Source organism: Tachypleus tridentatus, chromosome 2, assembly GCF_004210375.1.
Source record: "Tachypleus tridentatus isolate NWPU-2018 chromosome 2, ASM421037v1, whole genome shotgun sequence".
NCBI classification, from domain to species: domain Eukaryota; kingdom Metazoa; phylum Arthropoda; class Merostomata; order Xiphosura; family Limulidae; genus Tachypleus; species Tachypleus tridentatus.
The window spans coordinates 132,559,394-132,579,493 of NC_134826.1; the positions used below are offsets into that span (position 1 = coordinate 132,559,394).

General features: G+C 30.5%; 1 protein-coding gene across 1 annotated transcript in view; it reads left to right on the forward strand.

Moving 5' to 3' along the window:
• Positions 1–20,100, forward strand: part of LOC143245136 (protein O-linked-mannose beta-1,2-N-acetylglucosaminyltransferase 1-like) — a 116,571-nt gene that overhangs the window by 69,188 nt on the left and 27,283 nt on the right. The window contains exons 3-10 of the mRNA XM_076491073.1: positions 6,574–6,670; positions 11,445–11,578; positions 13,121–13,186; positions 14,995–15,108; positions 15,514–15,631; positions 18,152–18,250; positions 18,810–18,937; positions 19,446–19,516. Of these exons, the coding sequence (XP_076347188.1) occupies positions 6,574–6,670; positions 11,445–11,578; positions 13,121–13,186; positions 14,995–15,108; positions 15,514–15,631; positions 18,152–18,250; positions 18,810–18,937; positions 19,446–19,516 (827 nt within the window). The remainder of the gene's footprint in view (positions 1–6,573; positions 6,671–11,444; positions 11,579–13,120; positions 13,187–14,994; positions 15,109–15,513; positions 15,632–18,151; positions 18,251–18,809; positions 18,938–19,445; positions 19,517–20,100) is intronic.

Sequence of the window (20,100 nt, forward strand, 5' to 3'; positions counted from 1 at the left end):
TAATCTCTCATTGTACAATGTGCTTATCTAGGCAAGCACCCCATTTTGTAACTCCTTTCTATACAATTTATTTGAAACAGTGCATGATAATAAAAATGGTGGCATTAATGTGTTTATTGTATAGAACCTTTTATGCGAGTAGCTAAGCAAATATTTTTTGTTTCCATATGATTTTGAATAGCTTTTCTCACGTAAGCAATTATCTTTTAAAACATTTGTATATTTGTTTAAAACCTACGTGTTTTAACCGAACAGATGCTGTAAAATTCAGTTATGTGCTAAGGGCTAACATCTAGTCTTAAAGTTTTATAACCAACTGCTAATGATAACTTTGAAAATATCGTATTATATTACATGAAACTGAAATGTATTTCAGTTTCAGTTTCATTATAAAGTTATTGTGGAACAAGTACTGAGATATTACCGTAAACCTTAAGCCTTTGTTAGCTGATTGAAGTTATTGAACCATCAGTTACTGATTTAGGAAATGTGCGGTGCGACAGTATGCATAATATGTGCTTCAGTATTGACTTGTCACTTGTGTAGCGTGACATCGTGGTGGCTAATTTGTAATAAGTCATTACTGTTATTATTATTAGTAGTGGCTACAATGCATAGTATTGGTTTGTAATCAATCAATATAACTTGGTTTAAAATACTGACAGTAATTCTGTCATTAATCTTCTGTACTTGGAGTACTTCAATAAATGGGAATTTCATTGTTATCAGTTTTTCAATTATTGCCATTTTGACGTTTCTAGAAACATGTGCTTTAGTTTTGGTTTAATAAATTGTATAATGGGCATATAATTGATTTGAGGTTTACATATTTATTTGTCTGTGAAGTTAAATGCTGTTCGTTAATTATATACTTTTGTATTATTCCATTTTGTACAAAGCTCTTTTTTGAAAAAAATAATATATTCCTTTTTTAGAATTTTTCTATTAATGATTCATAATTAAATTTAAAATTTCAATGAAATGTGAAATTCTTACGTTTATCTCCTCCTCATATTAAAACTGCTTCATTTAATATTCCCTAAACGTCTTTCCAAATATACAATTATCTGAACCGTGAAAAAAAAGAACCAGTATTTATAAGTTAAAGTCAATACTTAGTTTTTTATTTGTTTTTGAGCCAGTGTGTGTGTTTTCATATAGCAAAGCCACATCGGACTATTTGTTGAGTCTACCGAGGGAATCGAACCCCTGATTTTAGCGTTGTAAATCCGTAGACTTACCGCTGTACTAGCGGGAGACTTTGGGAGCTTGAAGAATATCTAGATAGTTGTAATGTTATTATTTATCATACTACTGAAAGCTGTATCCATTTTGCAGTTTGATAAAGCTAGTGATTATCTATTTTATTAAACTTAGAAACAATTTAGAGTGTTGTTTTTGTGCAATTGCATATTTATTTCTGAATATTCAATGTATTTAATCAATTGTTTTGCCAGTATTTTTATATTTTTCTCAGAAATATTTTGTATAAAACATTTTTATCAAAATAACGTTTCGCAAAACCTTAGCACTGATTCATCTAGTTTTACGACTTCCTAAAAACAACCCAAGAAAACAAATAAATCCAATGATACTAAATGAAAAGCTCCTAATCAAATGTTTAGGAGAACAGTTGTGCAGAATGGAATTGTTTTCACGAGTTTCCATAGGTCATAAAATAGGACACTGTGTTGTGCTGTAATCAATTTTCACTTGTTGATAATTTTATTTTGGTACGCATAGTCCTTTGACAGAGTTTATTATGGATTATGCTTTAGCTTTACCTAAAACACTTGTAATAACGGAATTGTAACAGAGATCTTATTTGCAACTTAAAAACAACTCTTCTAAGAATATGAATTAGTAAATGCATTCGCTTACTTTGTTTTCTCACACGTGGTTTCATAAAGCATTAGTTGGTAACGTTGTTCTTGTGTTGGATAGGTTCTTGGCCCAGTGCATGTGAAGTCCATTTCACGTAACTATAAAAGACAGTTACTTTCTTCCTTAATTTTTCTTTAATATTTTGTATTATTGGAACTTGTAGACTTAAGTTTACAAATGATGAACAAACGGAAATACTTCTTTAATGGCATTACGACTAATGTAAAAATAAATCTAATGCTACAACTTCATGATGGAACAACAGTTTATACTCTAATAACTAACACTGTTCCAGATACTTCTGAAATTCAATATTTCATTACCACTGAAAACGAAAGTACTGACTGATTTACTGTTAGTTTGCTAATTGACAAGCTTAATTAGTATTTATATACAGTCTCACTTATGGTCAGGTGGGTTAAGGCGTTCGACTTGTCTTCTGAGGATCGTGAGTTCGAATCCTTGTCGCATCAAACATGCTCGCCCCTTTCAGCCATGGGGGCATTATAATGTGACGGTCAATCCCACTATTCGTTGGTAAAAGAGTAGTCCAATAGTTGGCGATGGGTGGTGATGACTAGCTACCTTCCCTCTACTCTTACACTGCTAAATTAGGGACGGCCAGCGCAGATAGCCCTCGTGTAGCTTTGTGCGAAATTTAGAAAACAAACTAATAGATATTTACCGATTGTACTAAATTATTGACGTCATATTTAAAATATAGTAGGCCTACTTTTATTAACTTTTTTCTATCTTAACGTTATGAGCTTTCTAGCCAATATTTAAATTAATGCATTCGATGCAGAGGAAATTGAGCCATTTCTATCTTCCCGAGTTCTCTTAGTAAGTCATTTTCAATAACTGAAAAGCCGAACACAAATGAATGTACATCAAAGATCAAATAGTACACGAAAAACTTCTGATAAGAAGAGAGAGACTGAGACAAAAATTAAATGCATGTTTGTTTTCTGAATTTCGCGCAAAGCTACACGAGGGCTATCTGCGCTAGCCGTCTCTAATTTAGCTGTGTGAGACTAGAGAGAAGGTAGCTGGTCATCACTACCCACCGCCAACTCTAGGGGTACTCTTTAACTAACGAATAAGGGTATTTACTTTTATATTATAACGCCCCCACGGCTGAAAGGGCGAGCATGTTTGGCGTGACGGGGATTTGAACCCGAGATCCTCAGATGACAAGTCGAGCGTCTTATTCACTTGGCCATGCCGGGCCACTGTCGCCGCATTTAGTGCGTAAGTTTCATTGAACTTGGCACCATAGACTTTTACAAGCCAAACGCTGCAAACATATGCTTCTCGCCCACTCACAAATTTGCATCATTAATTTAATTTGAAGTCAACAGCAAACTACAATTCAGCATAGTAATTTCTAGATAATTCATTTGAGGGACTTGATACTGGAGTGTTATCTTCCGGGATTAACATTTCACAATATTGATATTCATGTTAACTATATGTTTACCAAGACATTCGGTTGTGTGTCAGACGACTAAAACTACATATACCGGACACAATTGTGTGTATTTAACAGGAGTGATGATAGTTTAGCAATTTTTCACTTTTTGTAGCTCGGGCTGAGATAATCCAAACTACCACATATTTTCTGTGGATATGTTTCACGTACCAAATTTCAAGGAAATTCATTAAAAATACACGAGGTATTTTGATTGTACGGAAAATACGGAAATTAAATTGGAGCAGTGATGTTAGGCCAAATAAAATATGCTTTCTAGTTAACTGATATTTTCTGTAAAATTATTAACAATGCTATAAGTTTAGACTACTAGTTTGGCTGCCAATTTTGATTTCATTCGTTTAAGTTGCACACTAGGCCCGGCATGGCCAGGTGGTTAGGGCGTTCGACTTGTAATCTGAGGCTCGTGGGTTCGAATCCCCATCACACCAGACATGCTTGCCCTTTCAGCCGTGTGGGCGTTATAAAGTTACGGTCAATCCCACTATTCGTTGGTAAAAGACTAGCCCAAGAGTTGGCTGTGGGCAGTGATGACTAGCGCTGCCTTCACTCGAGTCTTACACTGCTAAATTAGCGAAGGCTAGCACAGATAGTTCTCGTGTATCTGTGCGCGAAATTCAAAACAAACAAGGTTGCACACTCAATCATTTTTGGTCGCACCATTTATTCACATTTAAGATGTTTTAGAATAAATACATTTTAACCATAAATCCATGTTTTGTATTTTGTTCAAATGCAATATTCCTTTATAAATAGCTAGGACCCAATAGAGTTGATCAGACTTGTTGATCAGTTTCTTGAAAATAAAAAGTAATTTATGTAGAACTCGAAATAAATTATTTTTCTACCAGTGGTGAGGCACTGCATTGGGGTCCAAATCCAAAATAAACCAACATTTATTTAAATATTTTGTTTAGACATTTGATGTATACTTGAGCATGTATTAATATCTTTGAGCTAGAGACATTTGGTAGATAATTGTGTGTATTAATTTCTTTGAACTAGGGACATTTAGTAGATAATTTAGTGTGTTTTTATTTCTTATAGCTAGAGACATTTAGTAGATAATTTAGTGTGTTTTTATTTCTTATAGCTAGAGACATTTAGTTTTATACCAGTTGCAGTTTACCCTATTGATTCAAACAAATGTTCATAAACTGTGTCTCAGGTAGGCCAAGCAACCTGTTAGGTTGACATGAAAATAAACTACATTGTTCAGAAGTTAACTATAAAAGTATGATAGTGTGGTATAAGGTCCAGAAAATTCTGGACTTCTTTGTTCAAAAAACTTGTACTATCTAACATAGCCTGAACCTTGACCTAGTTTGTAATGATAGAGAATACCAATTTAATACACTGGTTTGTGGCTTACTTGTTTTATTCAGCTTATATGTACATCAGATAAACCATATTTTAAGCAATACACAAACACTTTCATAATAATGCTAATCACCAAATACTGTTTATTACCATCTTTATTTTGAAAGTAAACAGCTGTTGATGAATGTTTAACAGTAATATACTTAGATTCTGTAAGAGGTGATGTTAGTTTATTTTTGTTCATTATTATATATTTTCCTTTATATTTGAACTGTCCTTTGAGCTCTTACCCCATCAGGTTTAAGAGTAACATTATTCTCACAGTGTGACAAAATAACTGACACTGGCCATAGTAACTGTGACACGATGTAAATTAGTCTGCCATTTTATGTAAGGAGTTGAACTGTTGTGTTACAAACAATCAATGATTGACCAACATTGAATTGGCTGAATTATAATCTGATTTTTTGGTAGTAAATAAAAGAAAACTGAAAAACAATAAACTGCACAACTGAGAATGGGGGTATTCCTTCAAACTCTGCTAGAGCTTGTAGGTGTTGTGAGTTGTAATTAACTAGGAAACTTGAAAGTGCTGTAATATTAAACATATTTTGGTAACTTATGAAGTTTTTTTAACTCTATATGTCAGAGTTATATTGTTTAGCTATAAATATTAAATTCAGTCATTATTTTTAAATATCCAGTCCCAACATTCTCAAATTGAGTACACTTTGTTTAACTTGTGAAAGTTGTAATGGTTATTGTTAGTTTAGTTTTTAAAAACCTTGGTATTAATGTTTCAAATATTCTTGATATAGGATAAAAGATTTATCACAGTGCATTTGGATAATTACCATCCTTAAAACTACAGTCAAGAAAAAAGTGATAATTAATATAATCTTATTAGTAGTATTTACAAACAGTAATTTTTCAAATAAAACATATCTCTCTTTAGTTAATTTGTGTTCAGACTTACTAATGAGGTCTGTGAAACTAGTATAATCTAATATCACACATTGATCAAGGTGTAGATGGAAATGGATCTCCCTAAATTAAACAATGTTTTGAATAATAAATTTATTTGTTATATATATATATATATATATATAAGGTTTGTTTTGATTATCTGAGGTATGCAAGAAATAATGGAGGGGTGGTACATTTATTTTCAAAAAGTTCAGAACCAGTTTATTAGAGACTGTGTGTGGAGACCACTCATTTCAAACTTAATTTTTTTAGTTTGGTTTTGATACAGAAGTCTCAGAAATATCTCACTGAGGAAACATGATAGAGATGATTTAGTGAATTCTCAATAAATTCCTGAATGCTTCATGTTTAAAGATAATTTTATAGTAAGTGTTGTTTTTGGTTTTGAAATAGAATACAGAATTTTAATTTATTTAAAGATTTATTATATTTTCCTGAATTTATAAAGTTTGTAGAATAAAAATTAAAACTTTAGAAAACATAACTAAAAACAAAATTCTGATAAGAAAAACAACTGCAAACTCTGTTTGAGAGACTAGACAGGTGCATCTCACATTTTAAAAATTAATCTGATACAGTGGATGATATTCTAACTAATACCACATACATGATAGAGTAACTAAGTTACTAGAATGTGTACATACACTTACATTGTAACTGCACTCCTGTTGGGAATGTGCAATGTTCTTTTTGCATTAGAATTTACAGAGATGTTATTTTATAAAATAGTTAGAAAACTATTAGTAGTTTTATTTAATTAGCTCTTATTAAACATATTGTTCAATTAATATATTCTAAGGAATAAATATCATTGTATTAGTCACATTAAGTTTAATAATTGTAATGACAAAAATCATTTATTTATTGATTCTGAGTGTTATGACTTACAGCTTCTTCTCTTGATTGTGTTGGTGGTCACCGTGGTGATTAATGTCCTTTTCATTTTGGATACCAGTCATAAACTTCAAGAAGAGTCATCTTATTCAGGTAGGCTATAGTTCTTTTATATGTAGATTATTTTTGTAATGATACAAAAGTTTGTTTTTCAGGTTTACAAAAATTTTATCTTTAATTCATGTTACATCTAAATAAGTGCTGTCTTTTAGAAGGAACTCAAGGAAGAACAGATATAAAAGAAACCTGACATTGTTGAGAACAGTAAAATATTTAGTTCTATTCAGAGAAATTTGTAATAATCATATGTCAGCATTGTTGAGAACAGTAAAATATTTAGTTCTATTCAGAGAAATTTGTAATAATCATATGTCAGCATATATGGCTACTAATAAATTTTGTATGAAATCAATACTACCATAAAGGATAAAAAAAATATTAAATGAATGTTTTCTACTCTATTCAAAGAGAATTTAGTATGTGGTTGTAACATGTACACATGCACACACACAGATGAAATACTACTTTATCTTCATTCATGAAATTTTAGTACAATTACATTTATGAAAAGTTAAATCAGATATCCATATAAGTTTGATACCAGAGACTGCTATAGTTAAAATGTTTTATCAAATCTTTGTATATGCATGTTATAAGTAATACAAACACAAATCCATTGTGATGTGTTTTATGACAAACAACAAGTATGTGAAGCTTCAGATTCTATAGGTATACCCATTTCATAGAAGTAATCAAATGGGAAAAAATTCACAATACAAAAAAAAACATAAATTAATGTAAGATTTTAATCAATGTAGATGAAAATACACATTGAGACTATTCAGTTAACTGAAAATACACATTGAGACTATTCATTTAACTCCTCAATGACAATTTGAAATGATCAAACTTTTCAAAGAAATTTTTGCAAAGACAAGAAAATCTAAAAATCTAAAGCAAAAAGAATGTCTTTTTTTTTTTTTCTACATGCAAAACCAGAATTGAAATAAACTTGTGGCCTTATGCACGTGTCATATTTAAGGAGGGCAGATGCATAATTGGATTAGAATTACACAGATGAGCATGAAATTAAAAACCAACTCAATTACCTAAGTTACAAGTAAAAATTCAGTAGCTGTTTGCTTATTGTTTAACCTGGGCTCCATTTGAAAGATAAGAGACATTTCCTAGCACTGTCTTTGAATATACTGGTGGTTGGGACCACATCATATTAACTGGACAATGATTTAGCTGCCCCTAAACCTAGGAATATAGAGAGTTTCTTTAAACAACCTTCCAGTTTTATTCCAGTTGATATGGCATAAGTACCCCTACATATTGGCCAGGTGAATCCATAAATAATACATGACTGTTGAGGCATCTTAATATGATCTTTAAGCCTGAATATAATTTTACTTCCCAATAACAATCAGAACATAAATTGAAAGTGAACTTGTGGATAGAATCTGATGTATAATTTATTTTTTGAGATTCTTGAGTGTGATCCTGTGTACAGTAAAGAGTTCATTGACTGTAGATTTGGGATGTCTTAGTTCAGTGACTTGGATGGATGTACTTGTTGAATGGTTTTCTTGACAGTAGAATCAACAAAGTAATTCAGGAAGTTTGGAAACATATTTTAGTCCAAGTAACTCTAACTGTAATTGTTACAGGAAATTGGTGATACTGCATGCATGAAACATAAGACATTTCACTTTTTGTAATTCAGTGAACATAACCATTTAAGTGGGTGTTTAGTATGGTGTAGGTTGGTTTATGATAACAACAGCATCAGAATGTCCTTGTTTGTTGTAAACATAATCTATCAATAAAGTGGAACTAGGCATTTACAGGTGAATTTAATGTTAACATGGTTATAATTCAAATATTTTAGAAAGTTCACTATTTTTAAATATTATCAGTGTATCTCAACAAAATGATGGTAAATAAGCAGTTTGAACTCAGTTGGATAATACCTCAGCATATGCAAGCACTAGACATTACAGCTTTTAAGCTAGATCCCATGCTGACTCAGTCAATCTATTCTCAAAATTCAACACTGAATCAAAAAACACAGATTGTCATGGCAATTTTCATTAGTTGTTTGAAAGATTGTCTACTAAGTCCATTAATACATTCTTTGTTTTTGAAAACAAGATTAACATAAAGGTTAATAGTCTCATGTACAGGACAGTTAGTGAACAGAGATTTAGTGTCTAGACTAGCTAAATAAAAGTCATTACCAAACCTTAAATTTCTAACACCATTAGAAAAATCAAAACAATGTTTCATTGTGTAACTATTAGAAGTAAAATCATGTAAAAACAAACATCTGATGTCAGAAAGAGTAGGTCTAATAAAGCAGTAAGATTTGCAAATCTTTGGTAACCTGTAATGTCTGCCAGAGTGGAACCAACTGGTCTAATGTTGTTATAAGTATTATTTTCCAGAGATTTAGTTTTCTTCAAATATAGCAGGAATTTAATTAGTTTTTGTTTCTTTTGAAGCAGTAATGACTTTTGATAATTTGGAAAGCTTTGAAGTATTATGAATTACTTGTGTAACTTTGTCAATGCAGTTTTCTTTATCCAAAATAACTTGTGTCATTTCCTTTGTCTGCTCTAGTAATGACAACAGGACTATTGGATTTTAGAGTGTTTTAAATTATCACTTATTTGTTTCTAGTATTAAAATGGTTATGCCCCAAATTAGAGGAATATGAATCCAAGAGTGCAATGCTGCTGATATGTGATCTAACATTATTGAAAGTTTTGTTACAAGGTGGGTAAACATCATAGGTTTTGAGGTTTTTTTTTTAACAAGAGTTCAAAAGAAGACAGATAATCCTACATAAGTTCTTCTGGTACTATATAATCTCTCAAGCCACTAGATAAAACTGTTTTCTTTACTTCCTCTAGTGTATAGCTCTATAAGTTATAGATAACTTTATTTGGGCAATCTAAGAAATTTACTCTTTGTAAAGCATTTATAAAGATGTCAATTTCTTCTGATCATTTAAACATTATTCCAAAACATTCAACAAAGAAATCCAAATGATTGTAGCCCATTAGGCTGACAATATTTTTTACTGTGGGTTTTAAGTCTAAGAAATTATTAAGTAAAGCATTTTAAACCTGGACTTTATATCTGATTTTAGTTTCTAAAATTTTCATCAGTGCATCAAAATTACTTGTTTTTTCTTGAGAGAGGCATTAACAGTCTTAATATTAAGAAACTTTCAAATTGGTTAAATATTTTGTATTTTCTAAGAAAATAGGACCACCTTGTGTTTAGGATATCCAAATATAATCAATGCTTTGAAAACAAGCAACACAGTCATCCACATCCATGTCAAATATTGCTCTATTACCACAGTAGATAACAATATTAAGGTTAAAATACAGTTGTACATGTTACTACAAATAAACATTTTAGGGGGAAAAAATGTCAAAATAAAAAATTCATGAAAATTAACATACATCCTGCAGTGTAAATGACTACATAATTTTCTGAAGTTAAATAAGAACTAGGTTAAACCAGGTTAATTTAGACATTAATATATATATATATCAGAGGTATTGCTAAGTACTTAAAAGATTTGAGGCTCAGGCTTACAGGCATGAGAATGTTTAATATAGATCATGGTCTATATTCAAATTTTTAAAATACTACTTGGGTATTTGGGACACATGTCAGCACTTAGTGACACCTCTGATGTACACTAATCTCATCTATATCAAGGTAATGAAAAAAACAAGTAAAGTTACAACAGTGAGGGAGAAAGAAAAAAACAGTTTGAAATTTATCACTAAAATATCATCTCACTAGATTTCACAAATAAAAATTAATATAACCTTTAGATTAACAGCCTTAGATCAGATCATATATACAGCTAATTAAAGAATAACTGTTAGAACATAACCAAGTAAAAATTAAATTAAACAAAACAAAATAGCTACTACTTTACAATTTTTAAATATCATATAATTCACATGGGCTTTCAGCCAGTTCACTGGCCATCCTCAAGTGCAGAAGACAAAATTACACAGTTGAGTGTGAAAGTCAAATAAAGTCCAGTTAGCATTGTTTGGCATGCATTAAGTGAGGTGGTCCCAAACCCTAATATGTTCAAAGTAATTGCTTAAAGCCAAAAACGAAACTATGCTATGGGTGAAGAAGATGTTTCTGATTCTTCAAATTAAGCCTGGATTAAACACTCAGCAAACAGCTATTGAACTATTTCTTGTAATTAAGTAGATTAAACATTTTGATAAAAGTTGTCATAAAACCTTGAAGTAATTTAGTGAATTAATGAGGAAACTTGCTTATTTTTCACAAATCTCTTTAACTGTAGGGAAATATTTGATAATTAGGAATTATCAGTGTGATCCCCGTATATGAGATGAAGGGGTTTAGAGATGATTCAAGAAATTATTTGTCTACTAATTTGACTTTGTTTAAGTAACGTGTTGGAATATTTAGTCAGAGATTAATTTGATAAGCTGGTATTTGACAAATTATATTTACCATGATGTTAGAAAATGGCTTTATTACCTTGCAACCATATTAGAATTTGATAAGGTCTTTCCATGTATTACTTGGTCTAAAGAATTTGTAGAGAATATCCTCCTATAAAAATATACACACACATAAAGGTAAGTTGAAACTTTAATGTAATTGAAATTCTGTGTTTAATCTGCTTCTCTTTTGGATATCCTAGTTGAAGATTATATAACGTAAGATAAGGTTATACAATTTAATCTTATTATGTAAGATTTAAAATTTCAAATCATTCATTTTTGATATTTCTAAGAGCAAAAATTGTTTATCTTGTAGTTATAATTAAGTGTAATTCTTTGTAAAACAGATAATCCAGAAGGAATATCTGTTACTGAGAAAAGGCACAAGAGTCTGCGGCTTCAAGAAAGTTTACCAAAGACACTAATGATAGAAGTGTTGTCAAGCCAGTCAAAAGTTTCAGTGTCTGTAGATGGTACCACAGTAAGTTTTTTATAAAAACAAATGTTTATATACACTTAAACACATTTACAGTTCTATCATTATTATTATAATAATGAATATTACAGGATGATGTGCTCCTAATCATGTTTTTGTGGCTTACAGTTAGGTGTAACATGTAACTTTGTATTGTAACTATCTTGTATAATTAAGCAAATTATGTTAAAATTATTTTCAAAGCTTTAAAATCATGTGTAGTAATAGTAACTTAAAATAAAAATTGTTAAAACTTTTCTAAAATTATTGATGCCAGGAAAGTTACTGTTCCAACTTTTGTATTTGTGCAAGGATTTTATGCATACACATGTATATTCAGACAAAAAACTACCTGATGACCACAGAGCATGCGTTGAAGTGCAGACAACTGTTAATGAAGTTAGCTTGGCTGGAAGACACAAAAATTTTGTATATCCTGGCCTGATATTAATATCTCTCTTCAGAAGATATTTCTCAGTACCTACACCACTTATTAAAATTTTAATGTCCATGTTAAGTAGCTGAAGAGCAAATATGAAACCATAGAGACACTACCAGAAGTAAAGGGACATAATAATTACCCAAGCATCATGCCAGTCTTTTCTATGTTTACTTGACCTTTTTACTGTTTAATTTATATGTCTGTTATAATGTTTCTTTTTTTCTTCTTCCTCTTCAATGTGATGAGTGAACCCTGTAATCTTTCCTACACAACCTATTTATCTTTGGAGTAAATATTCTAAGTAATTGCTAATGTATGAATTACCATTCTCAGAGTAAAATCCACACCTGTGCATATACATAAGTTACTGGCAGTATCCCTACTCTAATGTTGTGCATCATGTACAGAGCATACCCTTATGTACATAATATAACTTTGAAAAGTTTGAGTTTTCTATTTTGACCACTTCTGTTATCAGTCATATTAGTTTCACATGTCATCTCTAGAGTTTTTATAGCTCCTACTGAAACATGAAAGTTTATTTGAATCTTTTGTGCAACCATCACCAGTCAAAAATTCTCTACATTTAGCATTTGGCATTTCTGCCCTAGAAGCTATGAATATATTCTCTACAACATTGTTGGGAGTTGTGTTGTACTGTCTGTTTGATTGAATGACAATCAACCACATTTGTAAAATATGAACATGTGATTCAATTCTGTTGTAGCTTATATTCATATGTTAGAAAGGAATCAGTCCAACAATATTTGCATTTTATTCACTTTTCCAAAACTAATTCCAATACCAAATATATAAATATATGGATGTTCTCTATGTGTCGTATCACAAAAAAAGTTAAGATAGACTGATAGATAGTAATAGTAGAATACATTATATATTTTTGAATTTGTTCCAAAAGTAATTTTTCATTCACACTTTGTATTTCTTGACAAAAGTTTTTGCATTTTTTTAGCTTTGAACATATAAATTTGTATGAAAATTCAACCTGAGATTCAAATTTTTATTCAATTCCATTTTACTGTTTTGAAGTTATTGAATGTCATTGTAAGTTAATTTTGCCAGAGTTTTTTAATTATTTGTTATAGATTTTAGAGGATGCTGAAGATAATAAAGGAAGAGGAATTCATGTCCTGGTACTGAATCAAGCTACTGTAAGGAGTATATAGTTTTGGTTTCTTTTTTTACATCAGTTTTATAGTAAGCCTTACATATAAGAATCACAGCTTGTTTGCTTCATATACTGAAAACAAGTGTGTGTGCATATTCTGATGAGAGATTTGCACATAGGGGATTTTATATGCAAAATACAGATTTGTTTCATAGAAAATTAATGAGAATTGATATTTCTTTTCTATAGCTTCATAGCTACTGTAATAATCAAAGTGGAGATAATATACATGGGATTTGAGCTGTGTAGCTCAGTTGATAGAGCACTTCCTTTATGGGTTCCAGTCCTGAATTGGACAGCTTTCTTAACTATCCTGATATATAATACAGATGATGTCATAGACCTGGGTTCTTACTTCTCACAGAAACATATATTTGTGTGTGTGTGTATTGTGATATTGCTTTTTTACTCACTTCATTCTTCATTTATTGTAAAATGTTCACTTCTACCTAGGCTAAATGGAACAATAACTGATTTGCAATGCTTTATAATACAGAATTCAGTAATACATCATAACATGAAAAAAAATTGGAAGCAGCCATATTTTGAAAATGGCACACAAAAAACTTCAAAATCTTTGAAGTCTCTACACAAATTGTATCATATGATATCCATTCTCACATAACTTTGTGTGTTGAGTCAAACGTTGTTCCACAGTTATACATATGTTTAGACAAAAATTATATGCAACAAAAAATGTTAAGTTACTTGGTTAAACAAAGAAAATCTTCTCTCTTTTACACAACATTCTTGTAAATTTGATTTATCTTCTAATTAAGTGTCAATGTTTAAAATATTTTGGCTAACATTTAAATATTTATTAACTTTGATCATAATGCCTTCAATTCTAGCTTGTTTTCTGTTCACACCATTGTGATAAATGTCAGAAACTAATTGATAAAAAAGAGATGTTAGGCTCTACTCAAGATTTTTATGAATGTTGTTATAATTATATCAAAATTGTTTCATTAATCACACTATTATTACATAAAAACTGTACTTTGAACCACTCAACTAACACCTAGTTTTAGAACCATAGACCAAAAATATAGTTCTGTTATTGAATTTAAATAAAAAATTATAAAATATTTCTAATAATCATAGTTAGACATCACAGGAGAAGATGTTAACTTTGGTACCTAGGGCAGATATTTTTGACTTTTTATTTTTTTCAGTATCTCATGTATAATTACTAAGTAGTTCCTAACTAGGTCTTGTAAGATTGTCCAAAACTTTTGTCCTATGTAGTCTTCATTAACACATGTAAATTATTCTTTTATCCTTACCTTTTCAGCAAAGCAAGCTACCTACATAAATCAAAGTAAAAATAAAGCAATAAAAATAGATAATTTTATATATTTTTTTACTTATGATAAGTAAAATACATTTATTCGAGTACTCTTGTTGTTAACAATATTTTTCACTGCAATCCCATTTATATCCCCAGTGTGTGTAGGAGATTTTAAAAAATTAATCTCAATTTCATTTACTAAGCTACAGTGCAATATAATCCTAACAATAAAAAATATATAAAATTGGAAAATAATGAACCTGACATTAAAGAAAGAATTAAATACAAGTTACTTATAAGACCCATAAGATTTGTTGTTTGCTTCACACAGTATCACTGTGAACAACATGGTACCAGTATGAAGTGGATAATTTGATGTAAGGAAGGCTATTTATGTGCAAGTTTTTAAATTTAAAGTAGAAAGTATATAATAATAACTGTTTGTTTAATTCTGTTTACACCACAAAGTATATGATTGACCATCGTGTTTTTATTTATAGGGTAGTGTGATGGCACAGAGAATGTTTGACACCTATTCACCACATGAAGATGAGGCCATGTCTTTGTTTTTAAGTATGGTTTCAGATGGAAGAATAATTATCTTCACTATTAAGGTACTTAGGTGATTTACTGATAAAATAGTGATATATATATATATGTATGTGTAACCTGGAAGCTGTGTGTGTTTTCTGTTAAAAGTGAAATTCATTATTTGATTATTATACAGCAAACTGTTATTTAGTTGTTATGGGGAAATTTTTGTTCCCATTTTTGGGATATTCTGTTACATTTTAGTGTTTTTAATACAAAAGGGTTTTAAATTGTAATTTTACTGATTAAATGGTTAACTTGTCTTTGAGTTTCTGTAACATTGTAAGTTATAATTATGCCTAAATAAGCTGAATTATTTTATTCTGTAGAAATGCAATTTTATAGTAATTCTGCCTTTGAGAGTAGTACTTTGATGCATATTAGTGACGCCATCTCGCAGTACATAGCATACTTTATCTCTTGCTTAGGATGAGGGTACCTTCCAGATGAAACAGCCAGCAAGAGACCTAATAAAAAGATTAGGGAGTAAAAAGTCTCATGTGATAGGTTGGAGGGATATGTGGACCATGGTCACCCAGAAAGGAGGTTAGTTGTTTGGTTATTCTCAAGAAATAAAATAATGTTGCACAGTTCTATTTAGATAGTTTAAATGTTGTTTTGAAAACGTTTAAATTTGCTTGCACAATTAACTTAGAGACATGTTTTGACATGCTGAAAAACATTCAGATTGCTTCAACTTAATCTTAAGAATCTGAAAATTAAGGCTACTGTGTGAAACAGAAACCTTTATTGACTGAAATTATTCGTATCTGATGATAAACAGAAAATTATTGACTGTCTACTTTCTCTTCTGTGATGAATTAAAAGTTTTGATGGGAGTAGTCTTAAGTGTTATGGAAGAAAATGGTCTTAGTAATCCTGTTTTTCAATCTCTTTAGTCATTCAAGCAGTGTTCTGTTGCTAGTGATTGGGCAGATAGGATTTTAAGTTGTATCTACAGAAATGTTGAATGCAAGTCTAAAGAGGCTATAATGTCATTATATAGGTCATTGGTTTGACTACATTTGGAATACTGTTTTTGGTCTCATGCTCCCTTTCTTAGAAAGGGTAATGAAATGTTAGAAAGGATTCAGAGTAAGGCTGCTAAGGTGATTGATACCTAGGGTGGAAAGGTTGTCATATGAGAGTAGGTTAAGATGTCTCAAGTTGTTTGCTGAAAAAGAAAAGTTGTTCAGGATTTTATTGAGGTGTTTTAATATTGTTAAGGTATTGACAGTGTTGAAGAATCATCTTTTTTTACACATTTAACCAGTTGACTGCTAAGTATTTCAGTTGCTACAATACAACTCTAATGCTTCTTCATTTTGTAACTATTTTCGTGACGCCATTTTGGATCGAAAGTGACACAATTTGTAAGTAGGTCAAATGTATGGTGCTGACATCTAGCGTTGAGGTTAGGTATTATTGAGAACGATTTAACTTGTCCGTGGCACTGTATTACCGATTGGCTTGGACGAGTTATCTCATCTACAGCACAGAACAGGTAAAAAATGAGATTGGTAAGAATAGGAGATAAAAATATAAATTTTGCCAGAATAGAAGTTATCTTCCACTAATACAGCTTTATTTTCCTAACAGTGTGGTTGGCTTTTGAAATGGGTTGCTTTCCTATTTGATATGTGTACAGTTAATCTATTTAAGAGAGTTTAAAGGAGGTCTTGATAAGTATTTCAATGATAAGGTCTGGTTTTACAATTTTATCTTCATCTTTGAAGTTAGTATTGTGGATGGGATGGTCTGAATGAATTAGCAGGTCTCTTGTTATCCTTACACCCGAAGGGAGGGGGCAAGGCTATAGCAATATTATTTGTCTTCTGTCTGTGTTCCAGATACATCTGAAAAACTAAGAGACCAATGTACACAATAATTTTACACAGATGGGAAGTATGGAATAGTCCTTCTCAGATTTGGATGAGATTCAAATTCTGTTTCTGGATCACTTTGAATTTTTTTTTTTTTTTCTGATGAGGAGATAAGAGCACTTTCAGAGTTTTGGGTTAATAACTCTTTAAAGTGTGTTCATATTTATACCAAGTTTGATGGGCACATTGAGGTTCAGACTCCTCATCCCACTGCAAAAGAATGATCTGGATAATTGATCATTCTGGACCTGTGAAGGATTTTCTGAGTTTTCAAAAGTGAAATTTTATATTATCCTATATAGTACATCAAATCCCAAAGAGCAGCAGAATGAGTGTGTGAAATTTCTGTAATTACTTTATTGATCTTAAACTGTATGTATGTATGTTTGTAAACGTTTGATTATTCAATGTATGATACCAAATAGACTATAGCATGAGAATATCCTTTATATTTCCCTTATAAGTTTTAGCTGTTTATAGTTGTCAGAACAATATGAATGTCATTAATAAACCAAATGAATCACTTGACTGTTGTATCTTTTAATAAATCAACGTTTGCAATTAACTGTGGCTCAACCAGGTTTATCTTTTTTTTGTTCTTATTATAAAACAAAGTAACTTTATTATACAACAAAGAAAGAGCCATTTCATGAGTGATTAACTGGAAACAACTATTGTTAGATCGTGCATGGTACTTTATTGTTAAATGTAAGTGCTAAGCATGGGCAAGTGGTGGTTAGGATAACCTAAGAATTTGTCATTTATATGCTATTACCACAAAAATTCTGCTCCACTCTTTGAGGCTGTAGGTGTGCTATACGAGTAATATTCAAATCCCATTATTTAGTCCAATAAGAGTAATTCAAGAGGAGTGAAGGATGCAGTTAATTAGCTATGTTCCCTTTAGTCTATCAGGTCAGACACTAGGGATAGCCATTTGTGTAGCTTTGCATTAAATTTAGGAACAATAAACAATTAAATTTAAAAAAAGTAATGTATATTCTTATTTGTAATTTTTTTTGCAATGAGTTAATTAATGAAAAAGATAAGTCTTTGTATTTGTAAAATGTATCTTGAATTTCATTAAGATTGAGATCTCATTTTAGTACTTTAGTAAATAAGATGGCCAAGTTGTTATTTATATTTTTGTGGAAAACTTTAATGTTATATTTCTTCTTTTCAGGTAAAATGTTTGGAGAATCATACAGCAAAAGCCCTGAGTTTAATAGTTGGGGTGCCCCAGTTCTCCTTAGAGTAGAAGTTCCCCTTGTACCAATGGAAGGTAATGTGTATTTATTTGTGTAATATTATTTAAAATATAATGGAAACATGAAAGATTTAGTGGTATAGATAAATTCAAAGCATTGGGTATTTGAAAGGTAGGTAGGTAGTTTTCAAATTAACTATGAATTATTAACTATTTTTTATGGATTTTAGCTTTACAAAAAGGAAGAGACAACTTTTTATAAGTTATAAATTATGTTTTATGGGCTCATGTTCATTTATTATATGTAAATAACTTTTTTTTCAATGCATTGTATGTATTTAATTTTTGTTCACACATGTTTTTATTATTAAAAAACTAAAAGGCAAAAGCTTTATTAGTATTTATTGAAAAGAACAAAAAAAAACAGCAGAAATCTTAACCAGTTTAAAATTGTTACTGAGCCTAATTGGATGATTTAGTGGTTTAATAATTATTAACAATTTAATTACCAAATCTTGTATGTATTTAAGTTAAGCCTTTTCTCTTATAAGTATCCAGTTATATGTATCAACAGATATAATATAAATGTTTATATTAATTAGCACTAAAATATAAATTATTTGATGCTTTTCAGACAGTGAATGTGATTGGCCGAATACTGAAGAAAATCAGCGTCGGCGAGCATTCTGTAATCGTATTGAAGGGTATGGCAGTGTTTGTAGCTGTTCTGATCCTGCTCCTGTAAGCTTCTCTCCAGAAGCAGTAAGTTGTAATTGTAGATTTACTAGTAAATTAAACTATTTTTTCTGACTGTAAGGTAATTAAAACTTGGATTGTAATTAAAGTTTCAATTAAATGTAACTTTAAGTATATGTTGAAACTCTGAAAGAATTTAGATATATTTTGATCCAAGTTATGGATGTTTTCTGAAGTATTTTTACTATATTTAAAAATTAGAGTAATATACATAAGAGGCTACAAAATTACTTTACTAAGTGTACTCCTAATAAATTAAGCTTGTCTCATAACAGAATATTTATGATATTTTCTCTGTACCACTGCATTACCTTCATTTGCTTAAATGTAGATATAAAGATAACTTATGAAATGAAAAAGAGCTATTATGGTTTGAACTTTTTCACGTATCAACCATGTCTGACATAAGTTAAATTTGCCAATTATCTTTACCTTATCTCCAGTTTTAACATCTTGAAAGAAGTTTCAGATAAGGAAGTTATTTTCCTCATTGTTTTCTTTCTTTGCACTGCAGCTCCCAAACAGTCGGGTGTATGATGTTCCAGTTGTAATCATTGCTAGCAACAGACCTCATTATCTCTACAGGTATGAAGTAATTCTTTCCATAAAATCCATAACTTTTTATTTAGGGAATTTGTATGGAATATTTTATATAGAATATTATGTTAATTTTTTAAATAAAACTAAACAAGATTTTGGTATTAGTTTTGTAGCTAGATCCCACATACAAAGAAGTGATTTTCATCTATTATGTATAGGCAAATAAGTTTAGTTGTGGTACACGTACTGCCATGGAAGCTTCATACCAAATTTTCAAATCAAATTTGTTCAATATTTACTATTCTATTATAAAATAGCACATTTACCATACACACAAGTGATTAAGGCAAGGAACTTGAGATCTGCAGGTTTGAATTCCCACATAACTCAACATACTTGCCCTTTCGGCCATTGGGACTTTATAATGTAATGGTCAATTTTGCTATTAATTGGTAAAATAGTTGGCAGTGGGTGGTGGTAACAAGCTACCTTCCCATCTGGTCTTTCACTGCTAAATTAGGGACAGCTATTATGGATAATCCTAGTGTAACTTTTTGTGAAATTCAAAACAAACTCAGGTGTTTATTTTGGGTTTGATTATTATTTTACAAATTAGTCATATATTTATC